Source organism: Sapajus apella, unplaced genomic scaffold, assembly GCF_009761245.1.
Source record: "Sapajus apella isolate SASKATOON/1434 unplaced genomic scaffold, GSC_monkey_1.0 scaffold28, whole genome shotgun sequence".
Classification (NCBI taxonomy): Eukaryota; Metazoa; Chordata; class Mammalia; order Primates; family Cebidae; genus Sapajus; species Sapajus apella.
In genome coordinates, this window is record NW_022436968.1 from 16,072,170 (window position 1) to 16,098,508 (window position 26,339).

Below are 26,339 nucleotides of genomic sequence, written 5' to 3' on the forward strand. Positions count from 1 at the left end.
TTGAGTCCAAAAGAATAGTTCCACTGAATTACTACAAGAATATATTCAACACAGGAACTTTTTTCCTGGAGATAGCAAAGTACTTCTCATTTTACTGACCCAAAAATGCAGCAGGTGGAATTAGGCAGTTCACTAAATGCAACACATGTAGCACTGCTAACAGATTAGTGATGGTGTTTTATTCCCACTGTGAGCACTGAAGCTAAATCCATGGTAATATCTGAACACTCCTAAGGTTAAATGGAAGCACACAGTATTAACAGGCTCGCCTAAAGCCATGGAGCTATTTGGTGGAAGATGATGGCTTCTAATGCCATTATTTAGAACTATTGAATTTTAGTGCTAGAAGGGATTTAACAGTCATCTGATCAAATCTCATTTTACAGTTGAGGAAACTGAGGCCAAAAGGGATTAAATATTTTGCCCTCCAGAAGGTAGTGAAAGAACTGGTAGTCATCCCAATTCTCTAGAATTTTAGCCATATGCTTTTCCCACAAGACCAAATGGGAGCTCCCAGGAACTGCTGCATATACATAAGCTGTTTTGTAATGATATTATAGATGTCCATGACAAACTTTTCCCCTCTTCCTATTCATCTGTTCATAAACAATAACATGAAAATACTTTTACACCAAACAATTCAGTGGAGTGCTCCTATCAGACTGAGTGGGGGAGCTGTGCAGGGACCCATCCCCAACACACACACACAAATCCTGATCACCTGGCAGGTAGAGGAAGTTCTTGAAACACTTGCCTTGAAAACAAATTGGGAAGACACAAAATGTTCTTCTTCACCTTTTCTTTTACCTCATCCACCTAAAGTGCCCCAAAGTACCATATTACCTGTTGTTGTTTAAAGCCCCCCTTCTCTACAAATACCTTTCACAGACCAAGCCCTACGCTTAATACCTTCCTTTGTTTACTTCCTACTTACCTTCATTAAATCTTATTTACCCTAAAATAAGCTTATCTGTTGTGGAGATATTGTGGAATATGAAATTTTGTGGTGTTCCTTCAAATTTACCACATAAGTAGTTCTCTGCTCTATGTACTTTGAGGATTGGTTCTGCCCACTTAGTTGAATGGATGTAGGAATATCACCGTATTCTCCCTTCCAGTCACTTTTTCTGCCTACATGGCAATGATTGTAAATTCAAGCAACTATGTCCACCAGTGGGAATGAGAGTTCAGAAGTCCTGAGAGACATAAGATGTGAAATTGTAGATTTAGTATTAATTAAAAGTTAATTGTTTACTAGATATGTAAGTGGGTGATATCTTTGAGGGGCTAAGTATATAGAGACAATTAGAGAACTTAAAGATAAGACCACAGGTCATTCATATACTTAGAAGGTGGGAAAAGAAAAAGGAATCAACAAAATGACAATGATCTGCCTCTTGACTTGATATAAGAAAAGCAGATTGAGAGGAGTTATGTTTTCGTGAATTAGATCAGAGTTTCCCAGCTATTTTGTCAGAACTTATTAGGCTGATGCAAATACGCCCTGTCTGTACTGAAAACCATAGATTTATTTAACCCTTTCTGAATAAATAACACACATTTTTTTCTAATAAACAATGTGGTTTTAGAGTAGAGAAATATTAACAAATAATTAGTATGTGTCAATGTTTGGATACTATTTTCATAGTTGAAAAGTAGACAGATCTAGAAAATATAGCTCAGTGAGTTTTAAAATGTTTCTGGCTGGGTGAGGTGGCTTATGCCTGTAATCCCAGCGCTTTGGGAGGCCAAGGCAGGTGGATCACCTGAGGTCAGGAGTTTAAGACAAGCCTGGCCAACGTGGTGAAACCACATCTCTGCTAAAAATACAAAAAATAGCCGGGCATGGTGGTGGGTTCCTGTTATCCCAGCTACTCAGGAGGCTGAGGCAGGACAATCGTTTGAACTTGGGAGGCGCAGTTGCTAAGATTGCACCATTGCACTCCAGCCTTGGCGACAAGAACAAAACTCCACTTCAAAAATGAAAATAAAAATAAAATAATATTTCCATAATGACTTAAAAACTGAAATCTTATTTGCATTTTTAAAATTTTTAAATGTTTTTATATGATACATAATAGATGTACATAGTTTTGGGGTACCTGTGATAATTTAATACATTCATTTTTTATTTCAGAATAAAAGCAGAAGTGCCAAGAGCTAAATAGATTTACTCAGCAAACCACTTGCATATACATTAAACTCACCTAATCTTGCTTCCTGAGATGATTACTTAATAAGTAATTCTAGGTCAGTGCCATAGGCATCATTTGTTATGTTCTCAAGATGTCATTTGATAACCACACTCACGATGCTCTCTTAAGTGGAGAAATGTGTACTGAATGAGGGTTTGACCAAGTTATAATTGTACTCGAGTGTCAAGTAGTTCATCAGCATCAACTTTGGAGACAATCTGTCTTGCAGAGATATCTGACTTTGTTCTAAACACTGCTGTGTTCAACATTTTCATCAGTAGCATTAATGGATAGAGGAATTGGGAAATTTTAGTTGACTACAAATTCAGTATAAGTCAATGGTCCCATGTGATTTTTATTTTAAAAAATGAACTAATACAATCACCTTAATAAAAACATATCATATAGGCCAAGAAGATAATGATTCCACTGATGACTTACCATCTGGAAAGTAAACAACTCTAGAAACAAACATGTTTATTGAGGAGTTGAAATTGTTCCAGAAAAAGATTTAAGAAAACTTTCTCCCTCGTATTGATAGTAGAAATTACTGGGTAGTAGTATTTTCTGAGGAAAGTATTTTTTCTATTTTAGGAATTGTTAGAAGTGAAAAAATGATAGCCTTGGATTCCTTTCCTGCATTTGGCACTAGATGAAAGTAAGATACAGGAGTCAGGAACCAGTTAAAGCTGGATGGCTTGAACTTTTCTAGTGGGTTCCCCCAAACTTCAGGTCTGATCTAAATAGATTAAATGTGCTCCCAGTCCACTTGGGTGCACATCTAGACAACCACAGCCTTCACCTCCAGGGGCTTTTTGTGACTTCGAGCCAACCTGAATCCCTGCATTTTCCAAAAAGCAAATCCAAAAGAGAGGGCCTCATGGAGACAGATCTGAGCATGCTCAGTTCCTTCTTCCAAACCCTCAGGAAATAATTTTCTCCCTAGCAGGGATCGAGGAGTTGGGAGACTGGTCTGGATTTTTATTCAAGTTTCTCTCCTAAGCTTGTTGTAAATTTTCAGACAATTGTGAAACATTATTCTTCTGTGGAGAGTCATAGGTTACCTGAAGAACTCATTTAGGAGTTGTCATTGTCCCTGAAAGGCCATCCAGTCAACAAATGTCCCTGCTCTCCTATGAAGGAACTTGTGGCCCAGTAGGAGTGGGACCTCCCAGAAGTGACCAAGATGTTGAAAGAGAGTTGAGGCAAAAGAAGACCTGAGGATGTCTGACACAAAGAAAGAGGCTTAGACAGGTTGTAGGACCAATTCTCCAGTCAAAGAGCTGTTAAAACTGGAGAGCAGCTGGACTTCCTGCGTAGGTCCAGGAGGCGAATTCAGATCCATTGGAGGAAATTGCAGGAAGGCAAATCTTTGCCACATATGGGAAATATTCCTAACACAAGTAAGGCATACATTCTCAAAGTACCCTTTCAGAAAAACTGTTCAAATAGAGGCTGCCAGAATGTTGTAGAGGAGATTCTTAGACTGAATAAGTGGTTGATCAAAGTCCCTGCAAGGAGGAAAATAAGCATTCTGCTTTCAGGAAAAGAGAGAGAGAGAGACTGAGCTAAGCTGTGACACAACAACCAAATGAGGGAGGGGCAATTAGTAAGTTTAGTATTTTTTTAAATGAGAAGAACTTCTAAGAACGTCTGGATTTTAGACTCAGAATTTAAACTTTTACTAAATGGCTCGCTTTCTCTAAGCTGGGTTAATGTTTCTCTGAGGAAAGGTCATCTCTGTGGCATAGTAGAAGCAACATTGTTTTGCTTCTACTCTTCATCCTGAAAACACATTTCTTTTGTTTGTTTGTTTTTTATTTTGAGACAGAGTTTCGCCCTTATCACCCAGGCTGGAGTGCTGCAATGGTGCAATCTCGGCTTACTGCAACCTCCACCTCCTGGGTTCAAGCAATTCTCCTGCCTCAGCCTCCCAAAGTAGCTGGGATTACAGGCAACTGCCGCCAGTAATTTTTTAAAAATTAGCCTACCCAGCTAATTTTTTTGTATTTTTAGTAGAGATAGGATTTTACTATATTGGCCAGGCTAGTCTTGAACTCGTGACCTCAGGTGATTCACCTGCCTCAGCCTCTCAAAGTGCTGGGATTACAGGTGTAAGCCACCACGCCCAGCCCTTATTTTCTTAAAAATCACCTACAAAGTGTATATCAAGAGTAAGACTATGGGTTAAAATGAACTCAAAGGCAAGGCAAGACATAACTTTCCTATGTGCATCAGTTAACACAGGACAAAAACCAGTACATGATAAGTAAGAAGGTACCCAAAATGCTAAGGAAAGGTACAGGAAGGAGATGTAAAACAAGCAGGTGGGGCTAGATAAGATCACTTTTCACCTTCAATGTTCTTTTGAGCCTATGTCACAGGGACATTTGAGCCTCTTCTTAAACCAGAGATGGATGTGGATTAGACTAGGACAGTGGAAGCAGGAAAAGATGTACTGCTACTCACAGGTCCTAGCAGGATTACACTTTGATTGGAGCACTGAGACAAGTGGCAGTTGCTTTCCGATTGTACCTTCATGTGTTCTCTTGGGAAAGGCCATCACATCTGATTGTTCCATTAATATCTACCTTTTCCACTAGGCTATTTCTCCTCGACTGCAGAGACTGTATCTACTTTTATTCACCAAAGTATGCCTCTAATACTAGCATGGTACCTAGTATGTAGTAGTAGGTGCTCAATAAATATTTTTCCAATGTAAGAATAAACTAAAGGACAGTAAGAAAATAAAACTAGTCATGAAAAACAGCTTTCTCTATATGAAGTACATAAGAGTGGTCAAATGCGCAGAGCAAGAGAATGGAATGGTGGTTGCCAGAGGCTGAGTCAGAAGGAAGATAGAAGATTGGGGGGTTATTGTTTAGTGGATACAGAGTTTCAATTGGAAAAAGGAAAAAGTTCTGGAGATGGATGGCAGTGATATTTACACTCAATGTGAATGCACTTAATGCCACCGAACTGTACCCTTAAATATGGTTGAAGTGGTAAATTTTATGTATATTTCACTACAATTTATTTTAGAAAAGGGATGGCTTTCTTGAGAGAGAAGAGAGATTATCCTGGGAGGGTCCGAGGAATCACTCAACAAGGGAGTCTCTGATGGTCAGAAACTGTGTTCACAGGGAGTGTAGACAAACCAGACCTAAACTGACTTTGCTTGTGCAGAAACCTTGTGTTCACAGGGAGTGTAGACAAGCCAGACCTAAGCTGACTTTGCTGTTTGAGGAGACTCCTCAGATCATGGTATGAAAGATGTTGATCCAGTTCAATGCCTTTTACTACAGATGGAAACTAGGGCTTTGTCTCTTCTGTTCCCAAGGTCTATCACATTTTACTCAGAGACTTGAGGTCTTTAGCGATTCCTTAGTCATGAGAAGTGGGACGGTGCTCAGGATAGACAGACAAATGGTTTCCCATATGTAATTCTTCCTCCAGCGTCCTAAGTTTTAACTCACTGTAGGTTTTCTCAAGTTGTCTCTCTGAAGTTGAGTTTTATACTCTAATTGAAACTGGCAAAAGAAAAACGAATAAATATGGAAGATTTGGCTTTTTTCTTTTCAAGGGGCAGGCGCAAGTGGCAGATCTTTTGGCCATCGATGGAACAGGGGAAGATCCGCAACCACAAGACCTGAAGGTGTCCACTGACAAGGAGGGTGGTGTCCAGGGCGTGCTCCTGCCTGAAGACATGCTCTCAGGGGAAGAATATGAGTGTGTCTCACCTGATGACATCTCCTTGCCTCCACTCCCGGGAAGCCCTGAGTCCCCCCTTGCACCATCTGACATGGAGGTGGAAGAGCCTTCCAGATCTTCCCTCAGCCTTCACATAAGCAGCTGTGGGGTGCAGGCTGGGACCAGCAGCCCAGGAGATGCCCAGGAATCTGTTCTTTCACCACCTGTTGCATTTGCAGATGCATGCAATGATAAGAGAGAAACATTTTCAAGTCATTTTGAGAGGCCGTACCTCCAATTCAAAGCTGAACCCCCACTAACCTCTGAAGGATTCCTGGAAAAGAGTACTGCCTTGCACAGAATCAGTGCTGGACATCCAGAGAGCATGATGAGTGAAGTGCATGAGAGAGCTTTACAGCAGCACCCTCAGGCTCAGGGCGGTTTGCTAGAAACTCGAGAGAAAATGCATGCTGATAGTAACTTCACTAAAACCCAAGATAGGCTGCATGTTTCCCCTGATGCATTCTTGGGCCTCAGGTTTCAATCAGGCACCAGCAGGGGCTATCAGAGGCAAACGGTTCCTCAAGAAGAGATTAAAAGCACATCAGCAAAGAGCAGCGTGGTCAGCCTAGCTGACCAGGCACCTAATTTCTCCAGGCTCCTGTCTAATGTAACTGTCATGGAAGGTTCTCCAGTGACTTTGGAAGTTGAAGTAACAGGATTTCCAGAGCCTACACTGACATGGTGGGTAGCCTATAATGACAAGCCGTAAATAGGTACAAATTCAATCACAGACAAAAATCATTCTCTGGGTACTAACTTTAAGGTTTAGGGCTAGTTGATTAATATTCTAGGACACTGTAACTCTGCATGATTTAACCTCACATCAGACCCCTCTCATTTTAGCAGCAGCATAGTTAACACCTTTAAGAAAAAAGGATAACCATATAAAGTACTAAAAATTTAACAAGCTTCCAAAGCGCTGTAGGTTGGTTGTGCTTGTTTTTCTTTTTCTGTGCTTAACATTCCACATTTCTAAAGATTGTGGGCTGAAATTCTTTTCCGTTGTCTATTTCCATATAAGTATGATGTTTGCTTGCTTTAACTGCCTTTATGCAACTGAAAAATATCAGAATTTGAGTTTTTTCCTTTTCTCTCATTTACCTCTTTCATCTTTTTCCTCTTTCCAATAAAGTCACACATGCCATTTTCGTAACATTTTGTTTTACTAAGATTTCTTTTCACAAATTTTTTCAATGTGAGAGGTGGAATAAAAATATTTCTGTCACAGTTGCTTCAGGTGACAGGCAATAAACTCATTTTTGAAAGGTAGTATAATAACTGAGCTGTGAACGATATGATTTCACTCTGGAGACATCATTATTTTTTAGCCTATTTGTTTCAGTAAAAGCAAACTGTAGAATACAGGTTTTGGATTGCTTACTGTTGATAACAAAAGCAGTTCTTTTTCAATATATGGGTTACTTTAAAACATTTAGAAAATTCTCATCCTTAAGCAGATGTATTTGAGGACAAAGCTACGAATCTGTGAGAGCCAGTTTATACTTATAAACTAAGATTAAATAAAATAGCATTTATTGATCCTAGTGTTTCAGTAGACATTAAATTATCAGTTTCAATTATTGTGTATGCCCATTGATGGTACTTGAAATATGAACCAGTTATCTGAGGAACTTATGGAAAGCTTTGGTTACTCTCATTATGAAAAGAAACCGCACTTGTGCAATGTTAGTGCAGTCACTTATGCTTTTTGTTTTACGGTCTTTATAATTGCATGTTTTTTACAAATCAGGAGTTTCATATTTATGAATTTTAAAGATATTTAATTCATTATTAAATCTTAGTTCACACCAAAGAAACAAGTTGTCTGATGTGTTTCTTGTTTTTGTCTACCTGATAGATATTAATAATTTGGTTAGTATGTATGTGTTTAAAGAACCACTGCAACACACATATTGTTAAAGAACTATTGCAATGTTGTAAACAAATCTTTTGCCATCAGATCTACAACTGTGCTAAATTATCGACTGACAAACTTTCGGGGAATCATACATTCTTAGGACACCCAGGAAAATGCAAAGTTATTACTTAGGCAATGGGGGCAGAAAATAATTCAGATTTGTCATCGCTCATGAGTGGTAGATTGTGGGTATAAATAAACAAGAATCTCAGATATACAAAATAAATTATTTGCTTGATAAAAACATGAAGTTAAGCACTCATGTTCATAGGAAACTTTTAGAAATTTGTTATTAATAGTCATAATCCAGTTGCATAAATACCTTTTATAATTAGAAGCCATTTTCTTCTTCTAACAAAATTGCTTCAAAAAAATTAAATGATGTTATTTCATCAGGCAGTGATGTTAAGTACAATCCTCTAAAACAGCACATCTGTATTGTCATGTGGATATTGTGGTATGTCTATGAGGGGGTAGATAAGTCTCACTCCATTACAATTTCTAAAGAGTCACAGCTGCTGTTCCATAGTGGCAAAAAGAATAAAGCTGGACAACATGACGGTGCCATTTCACACCCTAGGAAATTGTTACTGTCAGCAAATGGTGGCCTAGTGTGACCCGATGGTCTGTTTTATTTTTGTTTTTTTTAGACATAGCTGAATATCTGCATGTTCATATGCAATATTCCAATTTTTAAGGGATTTCATAAAATTCAGTTTTTCAAAAACATTGTCTGAGCCAGTCAAAGCAATTTTCTTGCCACCAGTTACCAAATTCTGCTTGAAAGATAAACAGCCCATAATCCCAGCTACTCAGGAGGCTGAGGCAGGCGGATTGCTTGAAGCCAGGAGTTCAAGACTGGCCTGAGTAACATAGACATCCTGTCTCTAAAAAAATAAAAAATAAGAAACTTAGCCCGCACATGGTGTGTGGTAGGTGCCTGCAGTCCCAGCTACTTGAGAGGCTGAGGTGGGAGGATTGCTTGAGCCCAGGAGTTTGAGGCTGCAATGATATTTGATAGACTGCACTCCAGTCTATCAAAGAAAAAAAGTAAACAGACCCACTGGAATTCGTTGTGGCTACAAGGTTCCTACTAATCCTAGAGAATATTGCAGTGGAAATGATGTGAATAAACAGCAATCCTGACTTTAAAAACTGCCTCTCTGCTTCAGGTACAAGAAGGGCCAGAAACTGTCTGCAGATGAGCACTTGCAGGTTTTACACAAGGAGACAAGGCATTCGGTGTTCATTCGGAAGGTGTGCAAGGCAGATGCAGGCCTCTATGTGGCTCAGGCCCGAAACACTAGCGGCACTCTCACTTCCAATGTCATCCTCCACGTGACAGGTAACTGCAGGCCACCAATCACAAGAATTAACTGGATAACCCTGTGTGTCATCTATGTTAGTGTGTTCCTAATGTACTGGCTACTCACACAATAACTGGTGGTGGTGGCACCAATGGACATAATTCTCATGTGCCTAAAGAACAATGCAGCTGTTTATCTTCCTGTACCTCCTGCAGAGCATCTCCTACCAAGTGTATCTCCAGTCTGATCACTGTGCTTGTTTGGCTAATACCACTGCTAGGTGAAATAATCAAATTTTCTTGTGTGTTTAGTATATTTGAGAAGCTTGGTAAATTATCTGTAGTAGATAACATATCTTTGTATTCTAGAAAGATGTTTTCAATATAATATGCAGCAAAATTATTCTATGCTTATTCCCTCCTAATTTAAGGGTGTGCAGATGAAGGCTGACTCGACATCAAAATGCACTAAATTTCAAATACGGTTGTTTGATAATTTATTTTTAATTGCATTTTAAAAGACCTCTTTTTTAGGGAATATCAACAGAACTATTGAAGTTGTAGTTTTGTTTGCATTAGCTGTCCTGTAATTTTGCTTTTCGCGTCTTGATCTTTTTACTGAAATGCATTCTATGTAATTTCAACATAGACTACATTCCTGAGTCTGATAATGTCACCGTAAATAATCATTCCTCGTGTTGCTCTCATGGGTTTGACATTGGAGAATAGATGTGCCATCAGCTTTAAATAGTTTCCATCTTTGGTCAGCTCTGCATGTCATACAGCATGATGGAACACAAGTTGCAGGAAAGAACCAACGTTATCTGTGTCATTCTATTGATGTGTTTTGAGCAGCAATGTATACAACTGTAACCAAGTGTTTCTGCTTCTAATCTTCATTCTGCTGATGACCATTTTTATACTCTTTGGCAAAGCATCTCACTGCCTCAGTTTCCTGTCTGGAAAATGAGTTCATCGTCTACCTCTTAGGCAATTGAGAGTTTTCATTTTGTGTCTTTTAAACATCTGGAAAATGGAAAGCACTCAATGAGGACTAAGGATAATGATATTGTTTAATGTAATTTGTCATCAGACTGGCCTCTGGCTCACTATTTCTTCTTTTTTAGATGCTGTTTCTTTAGAATATTAAATTAAAGGAGTGCTGTTAATATGTAATTTTCAACTAGTCCCATGGGGGAAAGTGATGTTTTATGAATTGGAGCTTAAATTCTTTTCTAATTTCTTAAGACTGCATTCTTTTCAAAGACTTGAAATTAAACTCAGGAGGATACATTTTGTTTGTTCTAGGGGGAATCATGTGTAATAGGATGGGCTGAGATGAATTATATCCTTTTATAATAATTACTATAATATTGAAGTATTATATGCCTTTCTGAAACACTTTATTCAGAAAAGGTTGTTTTTTGTCTTCCTTTAAAAAATAAGCTTTAAGTAGACAGGCATTTGTTTTTTAGATTTTAAACATAGCCATATCATGCTGAAGAAAATCTTTAGTTGAAAGAATAATTCATTACAGATTTTTGATGAAGGGAAGGAATTAATTATGTTGCTGGAAGACTGTCTACAAATAATCAAAATATTTAAATATAATATATTCAAGTTGATATTAAAAAGTTACTGAATGTTATCTGAAGATGTGAAATGTGTAGTCAAGTAAACATTTGGCATATTCTTTCTTTTACTGCATATTCAATTTAATTAAAAAATTAAATCTCAGTTTCCTTCTAAATTTTGATAGAAACAATATTAAAATCTTGTATACACAGCATCCTAGGGAATTCTTATTCTCTTTATCCTCTTTTTCTTGAGACAGAGTCTTGCTCTGTCACCCAGTACAGTGGTAACATCTTGGCTCACTGCATCCTCCATCTCTGGGTTCAAGTGATTCTCCTGCCTCAGCCTCCCAGCTAGCTAGGATTACAGGCATGCCTAGTTAACTTTTATGTTTTTAGTTTTAGAGACCAGGTTTCACCATGTTGGCCAAGCTGGTCTCGAACTCCTGACCTCAAGTGATCTGCCTGCCTCAGCCTCCCAAAGTGCCAGGATTACAGGTGTGAGCCACCATTCCCAGCCTCTTATATCCTTTTTGTCCAATTTCAAATAATGTATGAATCTTGCCTAACTGCTATTGCCCATGTAGAAGCTAAAGAGTAAAAACCTATTCGTGTCCAAAGAAGGCAGGGGAGGCCCAGTAAAAAGTTGTCTCTTTTCCCACTTTCTCTTTCTTATTAATTTGGCAGGATCTCCCTTCCCATTTTGTCAATAGGGTTGAATTTGTGTGTTGGGGTTTTTAGAGCATGGGAATTCCTGGTTTGTTTTCTCTGTTTCAAGTTTGTTCATGTTAACCTTTTGCAGAGCAGAGTGAGATACATATACACCCATGGTGTATGATGAAAAAAGGCACGCAAAATCCATTTTTAGAGACAGAGAGAGAGGCAGAACGTGGAGAGCACAAAGATTAGAAAAGAGTACTATGCTGATATTCAAGATACAGTACAGACAGCTTTCTGTGTATCTATCCATCTACCTATTCATCCAGGCTATTGATTGACTAACATGGCAGTAAAGAATAATTATTCAGTTATTCTTCTGGTTGTGTTTTAATTTCAGAAACTTAAGTGTAATTTTCCTTTTTACTAGGGTTTCTGTCATGAGAAAATAATTCTTCTTATGAAAGTTTCAATTTCAGTTACTGGCTAAAAATGTGAGACCTAGGAAATTTAAGTGTTGTCTCTATTTTAAGGTATATACATAATTTATAGCCATTTACTTCTAAAGAAGATTCTGAATGGTTTGTAATATCAAAACATTTTCGACAAGAACCTCAAATGAAAACAAAAATTAAAAAGCGTATGTGTTACAGCTCTTTTAGAATTTGTCCTGTAGGTTTTCTGGTGAAAATTAAGCTCAGGATTTTCAACAGAAAACTTTCAAAAACTCCTAAACTCTTTTTTTTTTTCCTTTTTTTGTTTTTATTGTACTTTAGGTTCTGGGGTACATGTGCAGATCATGCAGGATTGTTGCATAGGTACACACATGGCAATGTAGTTTGCTGCCTCCATCCCCCCGTCACCTACATCTGGCATTTCTCCCATGTTATCCCTCCCCAACCTCCCCACACCCATCCACTGTCTCTCCCTTGCCCCCACAACAGACCCCAGTGTGTGATGCTCCCCTCCTTGTGTCCATGTGTTCTCATGTTCATCACCTGCCTATGAGTGAGAACATGCGGTGTTTGATTTTCTGTTCTTGTATCAGTTTGCTAAGAATTATGGTTTCCAGATTCATCCATGTCCCTACAAAGGACACAAACTCATCATCTTTTATGGCTACATAGTATTCCATGATGTATATGTGCCACATTTTCCTTGTCCAGTCTATCGTTGATGGGCATTTGTGTTGGTTCCAGGTCTCTGCTATTGTAAACAGTGCCGCTGTGAACATACATGTGCATGTGTCTTTATAATAGAATGATTTGTAATCCTTTGGGTATATGCCCAGTAATGGGATTGCTGGGTCAAATGGAATTTCTATTTCTCGGTCCTTGAGGAAGTGCCACACTGTCTTCCACAATGGTTGAACTAGTTTACACTCCCACCAACAGTATATAAGTGTTCCTATTTCTCCACATCCTCTCCAGCATCTGTTGTCTCCAGATTTTTTAATAATCGCCATTCTAACTGGCATGAAGTGGTATCTCAATGTGGTTTTGATTTGTGTTTCTCTAATAATCAGTGATGATGAGCATTTTTTCATATGTTTGTTGACCTCATATATGTCTTCTTTTGAAAAGTGTCTGTTCATATCCTTCTCCCACTTTTGGATGGGTTTGTTTGTTTTTTTCTTATAAATCTGTTTTAGTTCTTTGTAGATTCTGGATATTAGCCCTTTGTCAGATGGGTAAATTGCAAAAATTTTTTCTCATTCTGTTGGTTGCCAATTTACTCTAATGATTATTTCTTATGCTGTGCAGAAGCTGTGGAGTTTAATTAGGTCTCGTTTGTCTATGTTGGTTTTTGTTGCCAATGCTTTTGGTGTTTTAGTCATAAAGTCCTCGTCTGTGCCTATGTCCTGAATGGTTTTGCCTAGGTTTTCTTCTAAAAAGCTCCTAAACTTTTAAAAAAATTAAAAAGAAAAAAATATATATACTTGACACCTTGAAGAACCGCAAAAAAATGTTTTGAGCTTTCATAAGGCAAAACCATTGAGTTTTCCAGCTTTGATTTTCTAGTAAAAGGATGTGTAAACATTTGGTGGTAGTTTTTCACACACAGTTCCAAGAGAAATTTACAGTAGGAAGATTTACATTTGAATCTCTGAATAATCTATAATATTTAAAATATTTGAACAAGATGCAGAAATATTTTTGACTATTTTGATCAATACTGGTAATTCCTATCACTTGTAATCAAGACAGAGACTTAAAAAGATGACTACAAGACCCTTCTAACTGCTTTGCTCAAATTAAAATTTCCTCAGATAGTTCATAGGCCCTTTACAACCTGGCCTCCCCTTTCCACCTTCTATCTGATCCCCTCCTATTGCCCCCCACCCCTAGCAAAGTGACATTTAACTTCAGGGTTTTAACCTATCATGCTCTTTTCTCCCGCCTTTTCTTCTTATAACTCTCTATCTTCACCACCCTATCTTCATGACTTAACTCTTGCTTATCTTCCAGTACCACTGAGACACAACTTCCCCTGGGAAGCCTCCTGACCCATCAAGTCCAGAGTAGATGGTCCTGCCATGTGCACTGTCAACACCTGCACTGCTCAGCCATGTCTCTGAATACACACACCAGAATCTCAGGTTTGAGCGTCTGTCTCCTCTGGCTAGGCCGTAAGATCCGTGACAGCCTTGTTGTCATTGTATCGCCAGCACCTAAGACATAGCCACACTCAGTAAACTCTTTTGAATTGTTGCCAAAGATAAACCTAGCTTGCTTTTTCTCCCCTTTTTAGAGAGAGGAGAGGGGAAATGCAAAAGACAAAAAAATGATTCTCCCTTCTTATAGACAGGAGTCAATCCAAATCAGGCCCTAACAATGAAGCATGCATGAAACTCACCTCATCTGCAAAACTTATATGAGAACCCTCCAGACGTTCTGGGCTAGACCCTGATTGAAAATTTAAGTTTAAAAATCAATGCTGGCTCCAGGGACTAAAATAATAGTGAGGAGGAAAGGGGAAAGGTCCAGGATTGTTGTTCCTGGATCAATATTGTTCCAACATTTTAAAGTGTTCCAACATTTTAAAACATATGTACTCAGGCATAACTTTTCATCTGGTATGAGGAACTGCGTGCCTCCACTCTCTATGACTAAATCCAAACTGTCAAAACCAGAATTTATGTACTTCCTTAGAAAACTACATAAATGATCAATATTTAATTGTAGCTGGGGCTTAGTAATCTGGGCTGTGAGCAGATCTTATTTGAAACCAGTATTTCATACATCCTTGTAAATATAAAGAAAGCCAAATCCAAGAACTTAAGAGCATTTGAATTCCAAATGAAGAAAGGAAAGAATATTCTATTTTGTTTTGCTTTGTATTTGTCTTTATTCATTACCATTTCTTACTAAAGATTACCATCTGAAGCTTTTGACACTCCTGTTGTATGTACAGCATTTTAAGTGCAGCTATGAAATAAGTTGGTTGAAACCAAATAAAGTATCTTCTTCTAGTATGCTCTGATATTGTGTCTGTCAATGTAAATGCCAAAGCCTGAAGACTGTTTTCCATTTATAATATGCAGAATCTTGAGTTGCATTGGAAAGTTAAAAGACTTGCACTGACTAAATTAAAATGTCCTTTTTAAAAGCAAAAACAATTCATTTTCTCTGCACTCATCACAGGAGATGAGACTTGAATGTTATCAGTTGTGCATGAATTCAACCTCAAAAACAGAAAGCACACGGCTGTGATTTTGGCCTTTTTCCGTGAATCTCCACACCACTGTTCCTTTTGATGGTGAGAGTTTGTATAACGTTGTGAACCATCTGAGCATCGGTGCACGTTGGAGGCATGACACGTCTCAGGGTGAACAAGCCTTTGTGTTGAGAGCTTGAGTGTTTGGCCTGCTCTTTCTTCTGTTCAACAGCAGTTTCACCAGGACATGGCAAATCGGATTCCTTGGATTCTCCTTTTTGTACCGTAAAATTAACTTCTTCCTTAAACAACAAGAGTGCAGAAATAATCGTATAGACAAGAATGTGTGTGTATTCCCAATTAGCACACTAAAAACTGGGTGAAATCAAAATATATTTTAACCATAGGTGTAAATGGAAAAAAATAGATTGAATCCAATTTTTCTTTAAACCAGAAAAATAACAGTTACATAATACGCAGTTTTCAATCTGTATTTGTATGGCTCCTTGCCATGGCTCTTTTTCCATTTAGAATCCGCTTAAATATCAATACTTGTGAAATAGCTCCAGAGCTAGGTAATAAAATGAAGTGTCCTCTTTTTCCTTTGTCATTCAACAACTGGTCTTTTTACAAGAACTTTATTGATTCAAGCATCTACAAAATGGTATTTTTATCTCATGTGTGCATTTAAAAGTATCATGCAATAAAATCTTTTGAAGATAAAAATTTAGTGAAATATAAAGGAACATACTTTATCCATGGCAAATTGTCTCCAACACATACTATGCTAATGATGGCAGACAGCCACCTCTCTTTATAATAAGTATTATGCGCACCCACACACAAACAAGCTGTTGGAAAACAGAGGCAGCTGGAAATGCAGACAAGGTAGGAAACCACTTACTTGGCAGGGTCAGAAAGGCAAACATGCCCATTTGCTCCAGAGCCGCTTCTCTAGCAGCTGCTGCCGTGCCAAACCTGCAGGGCCAGCCTTTGATTCAAGTGAATGCAGTTCCAGAAGGTGCCTTTTAAAATGCATTTTTATTCATTTCTATTACTCTTAAAAGAGCAATAGTATTTCTTATCACATTCTGATCTGGGTTACCAGATTAAATCAGAATGCTTCCCCACCCAAAGAACGTAATTTCTGGTGAGAAAATGGGGTCTATGGGAACCTGAAAGATTTGTATGCTATGTTCACTTAGGGTGGTGATGGGGGGAATGTAAAACTGGAAAGGAAACACTGGCTACACAATACGGTGAGGACGCTGGGCGTCAGCTTTGGCTCTCCGCTTCCCTGTGTGAATTTCCTATGGATTCTGAAAACGTTTTTGGGAACTCCCCAAGAAGTTAGAGGCCACAATAAAATGTTTCTACATGATAAGTTTTGTTACCCAGTAAGAGGACCGTATTGGGTCCAGTAGTGTCAAGGTGGACCCTAAATCCAGTTCCTGGAGTCTTTATAAGGAGGCCTGGCAGACATAAGACACAGAGAAGGCACACAGGGAGGAGGTGGTGCATGACATGTGACAACAGAGGCAGAGACTGGAGTAATGCAGCTGCTATCAGCCAAGGTACACCAGAGAATGCCATCACTGGAAGCTCAAAGAAGTGAGGAGAGATTCTTCCCTAAAGCTCTTGGAGGGAGCATGGTTCTTTTGGTTTAGACGTTGGACTGTTTGAATTCTAGCCTTCTGAGCTATGAAAGAATAAATTTCTGTTGTAAAAGCCACCCACTTTGTGGTGCTTTGTTATGGCAGCATGGGAAGCTAATACAATGACCATGTTTTAGAAGAACTAATACAAATCTCTGGTAATAAAATTCCCAGAGACCATTACTGGACACCAGCAAGCTTTTCAAACCAGCGCTCTTGGGGTTGCTGGAATACCTTCACTTCCTTCTTGATTTGAAGGGATCACCTTGGTACGTTTCAGCCAATCAGTAACTTTTCATCTTCTATATGAACATCACCCTCTAAGTGCACTGTAGTGCAAAGAGTTCTAGAGGAAGCTGAAACCATTCACAATGGGAGTTGGGGGAAGGGGGAGGAAAGTTGTGTTTAGAAATACAACCAAAGTAAGAGTGTATACAATATAAGAAAGGAGAAGAGAAGTTCAAAAAATGGAATTACTAACAGTCAAAATTAGAATATACATGACATAAACAGCACTATCAATCTACTTCATCCAATTGACACATAGAATATTCCATCCAACAACAGCAAAGTATACATTCTTCTTATGCTCATATGGAGCATTTTCCGAGATAGACCACATTCTTGGCCATACATCATACATTAAAAATGTAAAAGAAGAATAATCATGCAAAGGCATGTTTTCAGACCACAATGGAACTAAACAAGAAATTAATAACAAAGATAGTTCAAAAATCCAGAGATATCTGTAGATTAAACAACACACTTCTAAATAGCATGTAGATCAAAAAATAAATCTTGAGGATTTTTAGATATTTTGAAAAATATGAAATTACAAATTCAACTTATCAAAATTTGTGGGATATAGAAAAATAGTATGTAGAAAAAAATTTATAGCATTAAATGCATATATTAGAAAGAAAAAAGCTGAAAATCAACCTAAGCTGTCACCTTAGGAAACTAGTGATTTAAGCCTACAGCAAGCAGAATAAAAGAAAACTTAAAAATTAGAGTGTAAATCAATGACATTGAAAACAGGAAAATGGTAGAGAAAATCAATGAGACCAAAAGCTTGTTCTCTGAGCAGATCAATAAAATTGATAAACCTCTGGCCAGATAACCAAGAAAAAGAGAAGATACAAATTACCAATATTAGAAATGAAAGAAGGGTCATCACTCTAATTTATGGACATTAAGAGGATAATAAGGGATACTATGAACAACTCTAAGCTCATAAATTTGATAACTAAAATGGAATAGATCAATTCCTTGAAAGAGAAAACTACCAAAACTCACACAAGCAGAAATAGAAAACCTGAAAAGTGCTTTATCTGTTAGAGACATTGAACCAATAATTAACAACTTTCCAAAAAGGAAAACACAAGACCGAGATGATTTCACTGATAAATTTACCAGACATTTAAGGGAAAAAATAATATCCATTCTCTACAATCTCTTTCAGGAAACAGAGCAGAGAGAACTCTTTTTAAACTTATTCTCTGGAGTCAGAATTACTCTAATACCAAAACCAGGTAAAGATGTTACAAGACACGAAAACTAAAGGCCAATATCTCTCGTGAATGTAATTACAAAAATCCTCAACACAATACTAATAAATCAAATCTAACAATTAATAAAAAGAATCCCACACAAGATGTGGGATTAGTTCTATTTATATATGACTCCTTCAAAATTCAAAAATCAATCAGTGAATCCACCACATCCACAGACAAAAGAAGAAAAATCGTATAATTATATTAATGGATGCAGAAATAAGATTTGACAAAAATCTAATGTGTGTTCATGATAATTTTTAAAAACAGTCAGAAAACTAGTAACAGGAAATTTCTCAATTTGATAAAGAACATCTATAAAAACCTGTAACTAACATTATATTTAAGGACATACTCTCTTACCACTCTTACGTGATGTTGATTGGAAACGCTAGTGAATATGACAAGAAAACATAAAAGTTATTAAGATTAAAAAAGGAGAAATAAAACTAATTTTATTTACAGGTATCATGATTTTTCTACATAGACCATTCCAAGGAATCTACAAAAATCTCTTGAAACTAACCTGGTATAGCAAAATCGCCAAAGCAGAAGACCTGCAACAACTACACTCAAGAAAAAGCTAGGGAGCTGTCAGTATGGTGATCAGGCATCTTTAGAGACCATGGCAGAGGCAGTAAGAAATTACTCCTTTTCCATACATTGGTTGCAGACATTATGGAAACTTGAAGAAGACTATGCTCACCAGAACAAGGGACTACTTCGTTGTGGAACATAAATCAAATTTGATCATTAACTGGCCATTGTCATTGTCAACAGATCAAGAGAGAATAAATAGAAAGAAATTGTAATTAAAGGATTGTTGAGCTGAGCTTTTTCCAATAATAACAAACATAATCAAAATAAAATAAGTCCTTTTGGCCTCTGACATCACATCCTGGAGTAGGTGATTTACCGGTTGGCCATTTGCTGCACTACAAGAATGAATGTAGCTACCATGGATATGTACTTTCCTATCAGCAAGGATGGGCCCCAACTGCTAGTATTATTTCTAAGATTTCTTCTTGGAAACCTATGCTAAAATATACCAACCACTGTATTATACCCTAAAAAATAGTGTTTCATAAAGTAATAGTTTGTTAATTAGTTAAATGACAGAATACAAATGGCTATTTCAGCACTTATAGTTAACTGGAAACTTTTCAATGAAACTAATTGTTTTGTATTGTCTAAATGTTAAATATAATTATTTTCTTCATTACCATTAAACATTTTTCAAGGGTAATTTTTGATCTTATATGTCAATCTTCTAAATTATTATGGCATTGTACTTTATTACTTAAAACTGAGGCACCACAAAAGCCAAGTATTAAATTTGTATTTTATCAAAGGCTTTGTAAATATAATAGTATAAATGGTACAGCACTGTAAAGACCCCATCCAGAACTTACAAATGGATATACAAAGTAATCATTATAGGTTTTGTTCAAACCTATGGCAGTACATTGTATAATTGCACAAATACTGATTTATTATGACAACCCAAAATGGATTAGGAACACCATGAAGTATGGTCCAGGCTTAACAGGATGTTCCTGAACAAGTCAGGAGCACAGTCTAAGGTACAGGGGCTGGTCCTCAGTTGCAGCTGACTCTTTCTTTCTTTTCTTTCTTTCTCTTTTCTTTCTTTCTTTCTCTCTTTCTCTCTTTCTCTTTCTTTCTCTTTCTTTTTCTTTCTTTCCTCTTTCCTTCCTTCCTTCCTTCTTTTTTTCTTCCTTCCCTCCCTCCCCTCCTTCCCTCCCTCCACTCCTTTCCTCCCTCCCTTCCTCCCTCCCTTCCTTCCTTCCTTCCTCCTTTTTATTTTTGAGACACAGTCTCACTCTTGTCACCCAGGCTGGAGTGCAGTGGTGCTATCTCAGCTCACTGCAACCTCTGCCTCACAGATTCAAGCAATTCTCCTGCCTCAGCTTCCTGAGTAGCTGGATTACAGGCACCTGCCACCACACCTGGCTAATTTTTGTACATTTTTTTCTTTTTTTTAAATTTAATTTTATTTTTTATTGCATTTTAGGTTTTGGGGTACATGTGAAAAACATGCAAGATTGTTGCATAGGTACACACATGGCAGTGTGATTTGCTGCCTTCCTCCCCATCACCTATATCTGGCATTTCTCCCCATGCTATCTCTCCCCAACTCCCCACACTCCACTGCCCCTCCCTTATTTCCCCCCAACAGACCCCAGTGTGTGATCCTCCCCTTCCTGTGTCCATGTGTTCTCATTGTTCAACACCCGCCTATGAGTGAGAACATGTGGTGTTTGATTTTCTATTCTTGTCAGCTTGCTGAGAATGATGGTTTCCAGGTTCATCCATGTCCCTATAAAGGACATGAACTCATCGTTTTTGATGGCTGCATAATATTCCATGGTGTATATGTGCCACATTTTCCCTGTCCAGCCTATCATCGATGAACATTGAAGGCATGCTCTTGAATGTTGACTGGATAAACAATGAAATGAAGACAGAAATAAAGATGTTCTTTAAAACCAACAAGAACGAAGACACAACATACCAGAATCTCTGGGACACATTTAAAGCAGTCTCTAGAGGAAAATATATAGCAATAAATGCCCACATGAGAAACAAGGAGAGATCTAAAATCGACACCCTCTCATCTAAATTGAAAGAGCTGGAGGAGCAAGATCAGAAATACTCAAAACTTAGCAGAAGACAAGAAATAACTAAGATCAGAGCAGAACTGAAGGAGATAGAGACACAAAAAACCCTTCAAAAAATCAATAAATCCAGGAGCTGGTTTTTCAAAAAGATCAACAAAATAGACCACTAGCCAGATTAATAAAAAAGAAAAGGGAGAAGAATCAAATAGATGCAATAAAAAACGATAAAGGGGATATCACCACAGATTCCACAGAAATTCAAACCATCATCAGAGATTATTACAAACAACTCTATGCACATAAACTAGTAAACCTCAAAGAAATGGATAAATTCCTGGACACTTGCATCCTCACAAGCCTAAACCAGAAAGAAGTCGAAACCCTGAATAGACCAATAACAAGGGCTGAAGTTGAGGCAGCAATTAAGAGCCTACCACCCAAAAAAAGCACAAGTCCAGACAGGTTCACAGCCAAATTCTACCAGACATACAAAGAGGAGCTGGTACCATTCCTGGTGAAACTATTCCAAACAATCCAAAAAGAGGGAATCCTTCCCAAATCATTTTATGAGACCAACATCATCCTGATACCAAAACCCGGCAGAGACTCAGCAAGAAAAGAAAAGAAAACTTTAGGCCAATATCCATGATGAACATAGATGCAAAAATCTTCAATAAAATACTGGCAAACCGATTGCAAAAGCACATCAAAAAGCCTATCCACCATGATCAAGTTGGATTCATCCCAGGGATGCAAAGCTGGTTCAACATACGGAAGTCTATAAACACAATTCACCATATAAACAGAACCAAAGACAAAAACCACATGATTATCTTAATTGATCCAGAGAAGGCCTTTGACAAAATTCAACAGCCCTTTATGCTAAAAACCCTCAATAAACTAGGTATTGATGGAACGTATCTCAAAATAATAAAAGCTATTTACAACAAACCAACAGCCAACATCATACTGAATGGGCAAAATCTGGAAGCATTCCCTTTGAAGTCTGGCACTAGACAAGGATGCCTTCTCTCACCACTCCTATTCAATATAGTACTGGAAGTTCTAGCCAGAGCAATCGGGCAAGAAAAAGAAATAATGGGTATTCAAATAGGAAAGGAGGAAGTCAAATTGTCTCTATTTGCAGATGACATGGTTGTATATCTAGAAGACCCCATCATCTCAGCCAAAAATCTCCTAATTTTTGTACTTTTAGTAGAGACAGGATTTTGACATGTTGTCCAGGCTGGTCCTGAACTGCTGACCTTAGTTGATCCATCCACCTCAGCCTCCCAAAGTGCTGGGATTACAGGTATGAGCTATGGTGCAGCTAACTTTTTTTGGCATATGAGTCTCATTCCCCTGTGCTCTGACTCTAATCCATTGTAGGAAAAAATTAAATCAGTTAGAGGAATGATATGATCTTGCAGAGAATCTCAGAATTAGAAAAGCCTATACATTTCTTTAAATACAGGAAATTGTTGTAGGTTGGTTTAATCAAAATTATATAGCAAAGTGCGTCAGTTGCCATTAGAATTATTGTGAATAAATAAAAACTTTCAAGAATTTTTAATCTTGGCTGTGTGTGTGTGTGTTTCTCTGTATGAATTTTTACCTGTATGAATTCAGTAATACATAAAATGCCCAAGTGATATATGATGTGATCAGGTTAGAAAAACATCTCATGCCAATGGCACCAGTGCCATTAGCAACTTATGGCCTAGATTTAATGAAGAAATAAGCTTCTCTCATTTTAACAGTGGTATCATACAGAGAGTTATTTATATGAATGCTCTGAATAAAAGGCTCGGCACAGCTCCAGATTTAAAATGGATAATTAAAAACCTGTATATTTCAAACAAGATTTCCAAACAGCTGTTGGAAGGGGGAAAATACTGTTAAGATACGTGTACACATATATCAACTCCAAATATAAATTCATTTAAATTATTCATTGATAGCAAATCAAAAAGAATTGTTTCTAAATAGAACTTAGAAGTTATTTTAATTTTAATGTAATAACAATATCATAACATCATAAATCTTAGTTGAGAAGCAGCTATTGGTTTTTTCAATCCATAAGTTATGATATTCGAAGCTTCCATAAAAGTACTGAATCTAGATCCTTAAAGGTAGATTTTTCTAGCTCATATCTTAAGGTTACTAAAGCATATATAATTACTGCAGGAACAAATGTTTTGTGTGTTTATTTCTTTTTTATTGCTAACAGTTTGCCTGCTAATAATAAAATACATATTATGTCCACTAAATACCTGGAAACAACAGAATTTGCTTGCCTGTTTCTTAGCTTTACTGGGACTTCTTTAAAGCATAATTTGACATTAAGTTCCTGGAAAGGTAATAAATTTAATCTGATTATCTCATTCAAACTTTTGCAGCTATGGGATGCTTATTCTTGTATAAATACTGACTCAAAATGGTCTTAATAAATGCAATTGCTCCAATTTAAGAGAAAAAATAATCATGGTGGTTAATATTTAACCATAATATTAACCATACGCCTATTAAACATCCCACTGCAGAATAGTGGTTCATTTTAGGGAAGGATAGTAATCAAAACAAGTTCAGACAGTTTTCTACAGTCAAATGTACTGGCTTCTTATTCTGCTGTATTCCTTTTCATATGTGGACACATGGAGAAATGTTTCTTTTTCTACCAGTCTGAAACTTTGCAGGTTGATTCAACAGATTCCAAATACAGTGTAAAGATTACATGATTATTTTAATAACATTAACAGACATATTTAAAATCAGAATATAATTGATATTTAAATTTTATGACATTGGCCATGTATGTTACTGAAAATAAATTATGACCAATCTTCACTTTTGTTTTACATTTCTAATGATGGATATGTCTTTATATGTCAATGTAAACATTTCCATTTAGAGATAACATAGATGAGATAAATGGCCCTCTATTGATGTTGCCCTGAGAAACCTAGGGCCATCTGAATCCTTTTTAATTGGATAAATATCGGGTTTTTTTGTTGAGGTCCTCATGTACCTTTAGGCAAGTAAATTGGAATCCTAAATACTGCTCATTAAAATAGTGGAACACTAATTTTATAAAATATGCTTTTGAGCCCATTCTCAATCTTGTATTCATAGAGAAAGGAGCACTTGTTTTAAAGAATTGGTGTATTCTGTATTACTCCTCTTAAAATGTTACTATTTAGAAGTGCTAAATACCTAAATTCTAATTCTAGCTTTGCTACAGAAGAACTTTGAGAATTTAGGCAACTAAAATCTTTGACCCTCATGTTCCTTGCCTGTGAATTATGGTGCAAGATAGACCATTTCTAAATGTGTGTCTAGCTCTCACTGATCTCTAAGGGGTGTTAAACATACAGTGTGTTCTTGATTTTCTCATTGGAACAGGTGGGTGATATTGCCAAGCACTTGCTGTTTGGAGCCAAATGATCAAGAGACCAAGGTTTAGAACAAAATTTAAAGGAAATTTCCTGGGAAGCAGAAGACAAATAAGGTCTTGGAATAGCGTACTTTTCGACAGTCATAAAATATTCTATTTATTCTATATATGTGACTATAGGACTTCAAATATGGTTCACTAAATACCTAGCTACTAAAGGTTATGCTTTAGTAACCTTAAGATAGGAGCTAGAAAAAAATCTGTCTTTAAGGATCTAGATTCAGTACTTTTATGGAAGCTTGAAATACCATAACTTATGGATTGAAAAAACCAACAGCTGCTTCTCAACTAAGATTTATGATGATATGATGTTGTTGTTACATTAAAATTAAAGTAACTTCTAACACAATCAGGCTCTTATTCACCCCCAGAGTCTCAGCCTTAAAGCTCTTTAATGCAGTTGTGTCTTTGTTGAGTGATGAAATAACTGGGAATATAGCACATACTAGTTGTAAAAAAAAACTACCCCTATGCTGGAAAAAAGAAAGTTAGTCCGAATAGATCTCATCATTCTCTAGAGAAATGCAACCCTAGTTTAACATTCATTTTGCATCCAGTGAGTAATTTTAAAATGCATAGTGGTATAATAGAACATAGAAAATAAAAAGTCATTTTGAATCTTTAACGTGGAACCTTGAAGAACTTCATAGATTGATACCCTTATAAGACTGGCACTCTAAACAGGGCCATCAAAATGTCCACCCTCATGATATCTGCCTTAATCAAAAGCGCAGTACCAGTTTCAGGCAATTTAAAAATCTTAGCCTTTATTATACTGAAATTAAGTCAAATTATTTTTCTATTATGATCCCTTTTGAAATAAGCTTTTACACATTTCTAATGCTTTCTTTAGAACGGTTCATGTAAATTACTGATTTTAAAAATTCTTTTATTTCAATTTAATCTATTAATACTTTAGACCTCATTCTCAGGGAAAAATTACTTTGTTACATGTAAAGTAATTGCACGGTGGCTCACGCCTATAATCCGAGCACTTTGGAGGCCAAAAAGGGCGGATCACCTGAGGTCAGGAGTTCAAGACCACCCTGACCAACATGGTGAAACCCCGTCTTTAAAAAAAAAAAAAAAAAAAGGGAATTGCAAATAGAATATACTTCACAATTTTCTTCCAAATTAAGCTTGAATCTGGATAAAAATATTTTTAAGTGCCCAACAATATTCAGATATTATTTGCCATGTTTCTGTTTTCATAGGAAGAGATAATATATTTAATAAAAATACATAAAAATGGATAATCTGATTTTGTAAAATTATAAATTCTAGTTTTCAGTCAAAATAACCCTGAAGGTGAACTTAACAGAATCTTGTCTGAGTGACTACAACCCCTCCCCCAACCTTAAAAAACACAACACCAGCCCCACCCTCCACCAGTGCAGCCAAACAAAGGGAAATGAGAAGCAGGAACATAGCTGCACAGGTCAGAGCCAAATACGAAGAGTAAAAATAGTGCCTTGAACTTTCAGAACCACAAATTTTCAAAGTGAGCCAGAGGGCAAAGCAGCAGCTACCTTTTCAAACAGAAGTAACTACATCTTTCTAATCAACTGCCATGTTATGGAACATAAACTGCAGGAAATGATGGCTTAATGTTCTTTTATGTATCAGATAAGCAGGAGGAAGTATCAGTGGTATGCTTTACTTAGTGAGTGAAGCTTAATAAACATATTCAATAAACATCTTCCACTTGTGTCCTTTAATGCGGTAGAATGCTTTTTAAAAAAACATTAAACTTGTGTATACATTGACCAGAAAATGTTCTACATAAAAACTGCATTTTGCTTGGGTTTTGAGATGAATTTTTCATAAGATATCTATATATTAAAATTATTTAAATATGAGGAAAATGTGGTATTCATGGTGTATTTCTCTAAAGCAGGATTTTTAACCTTGAATCAAGGTTGACATTTGGGACTAGATAATTCGGTGTTTATTGAGGTTTGTCCTATACATTGCAGGG

The 26,339-nt window shown here is 37.0% G+C and overlaps 1 protein-coding gene and 1 non-coding gene across 8 annotated transcripts in view; both read left to right on the forward strand.

The window, feature by feature from the left end:
• The window catches only part of CCDC141 (coiled-coil domain containing 141), a 219,532-nt gene that overhangs the window by 190,995 nt on the left and 2,198 nt on the right, over positions 1-26,339 (forward strand). For 4 of the 7 annotated variants that reach the window (XM_032292807.1, XM_032292811.1, XM_032292810.1 and 1 more), the window contains 2 exons: positions 5,779-6,629; positions 9,039-10,909. In XM_032292807.1, the coding sequence (XP_032148698.1) occupies positions 5,779-6,629; positions 9,039-9,306 (1,119 nt within the window). In that variant the 3' untranslated portion in view covers positions 9,307-10,909. Of the gene's footprint in view, positions 1-5,778; positions 6,630-9,038; positions 10,910-26,339 lie in introns of those variants that run through there. The other 3 variants (XM_032292808.1, XM_032292805.1, XM_032292809.1) reach the window with 3 other exon arrangements.
• Positions 12,046-12,104, forward strand: LOC116561278. Its single transcript, XR_004273370.1, has one exon. It is a non-coding gene; the product is annotated as a U7 small nuclear RNA (small nuclear RNA).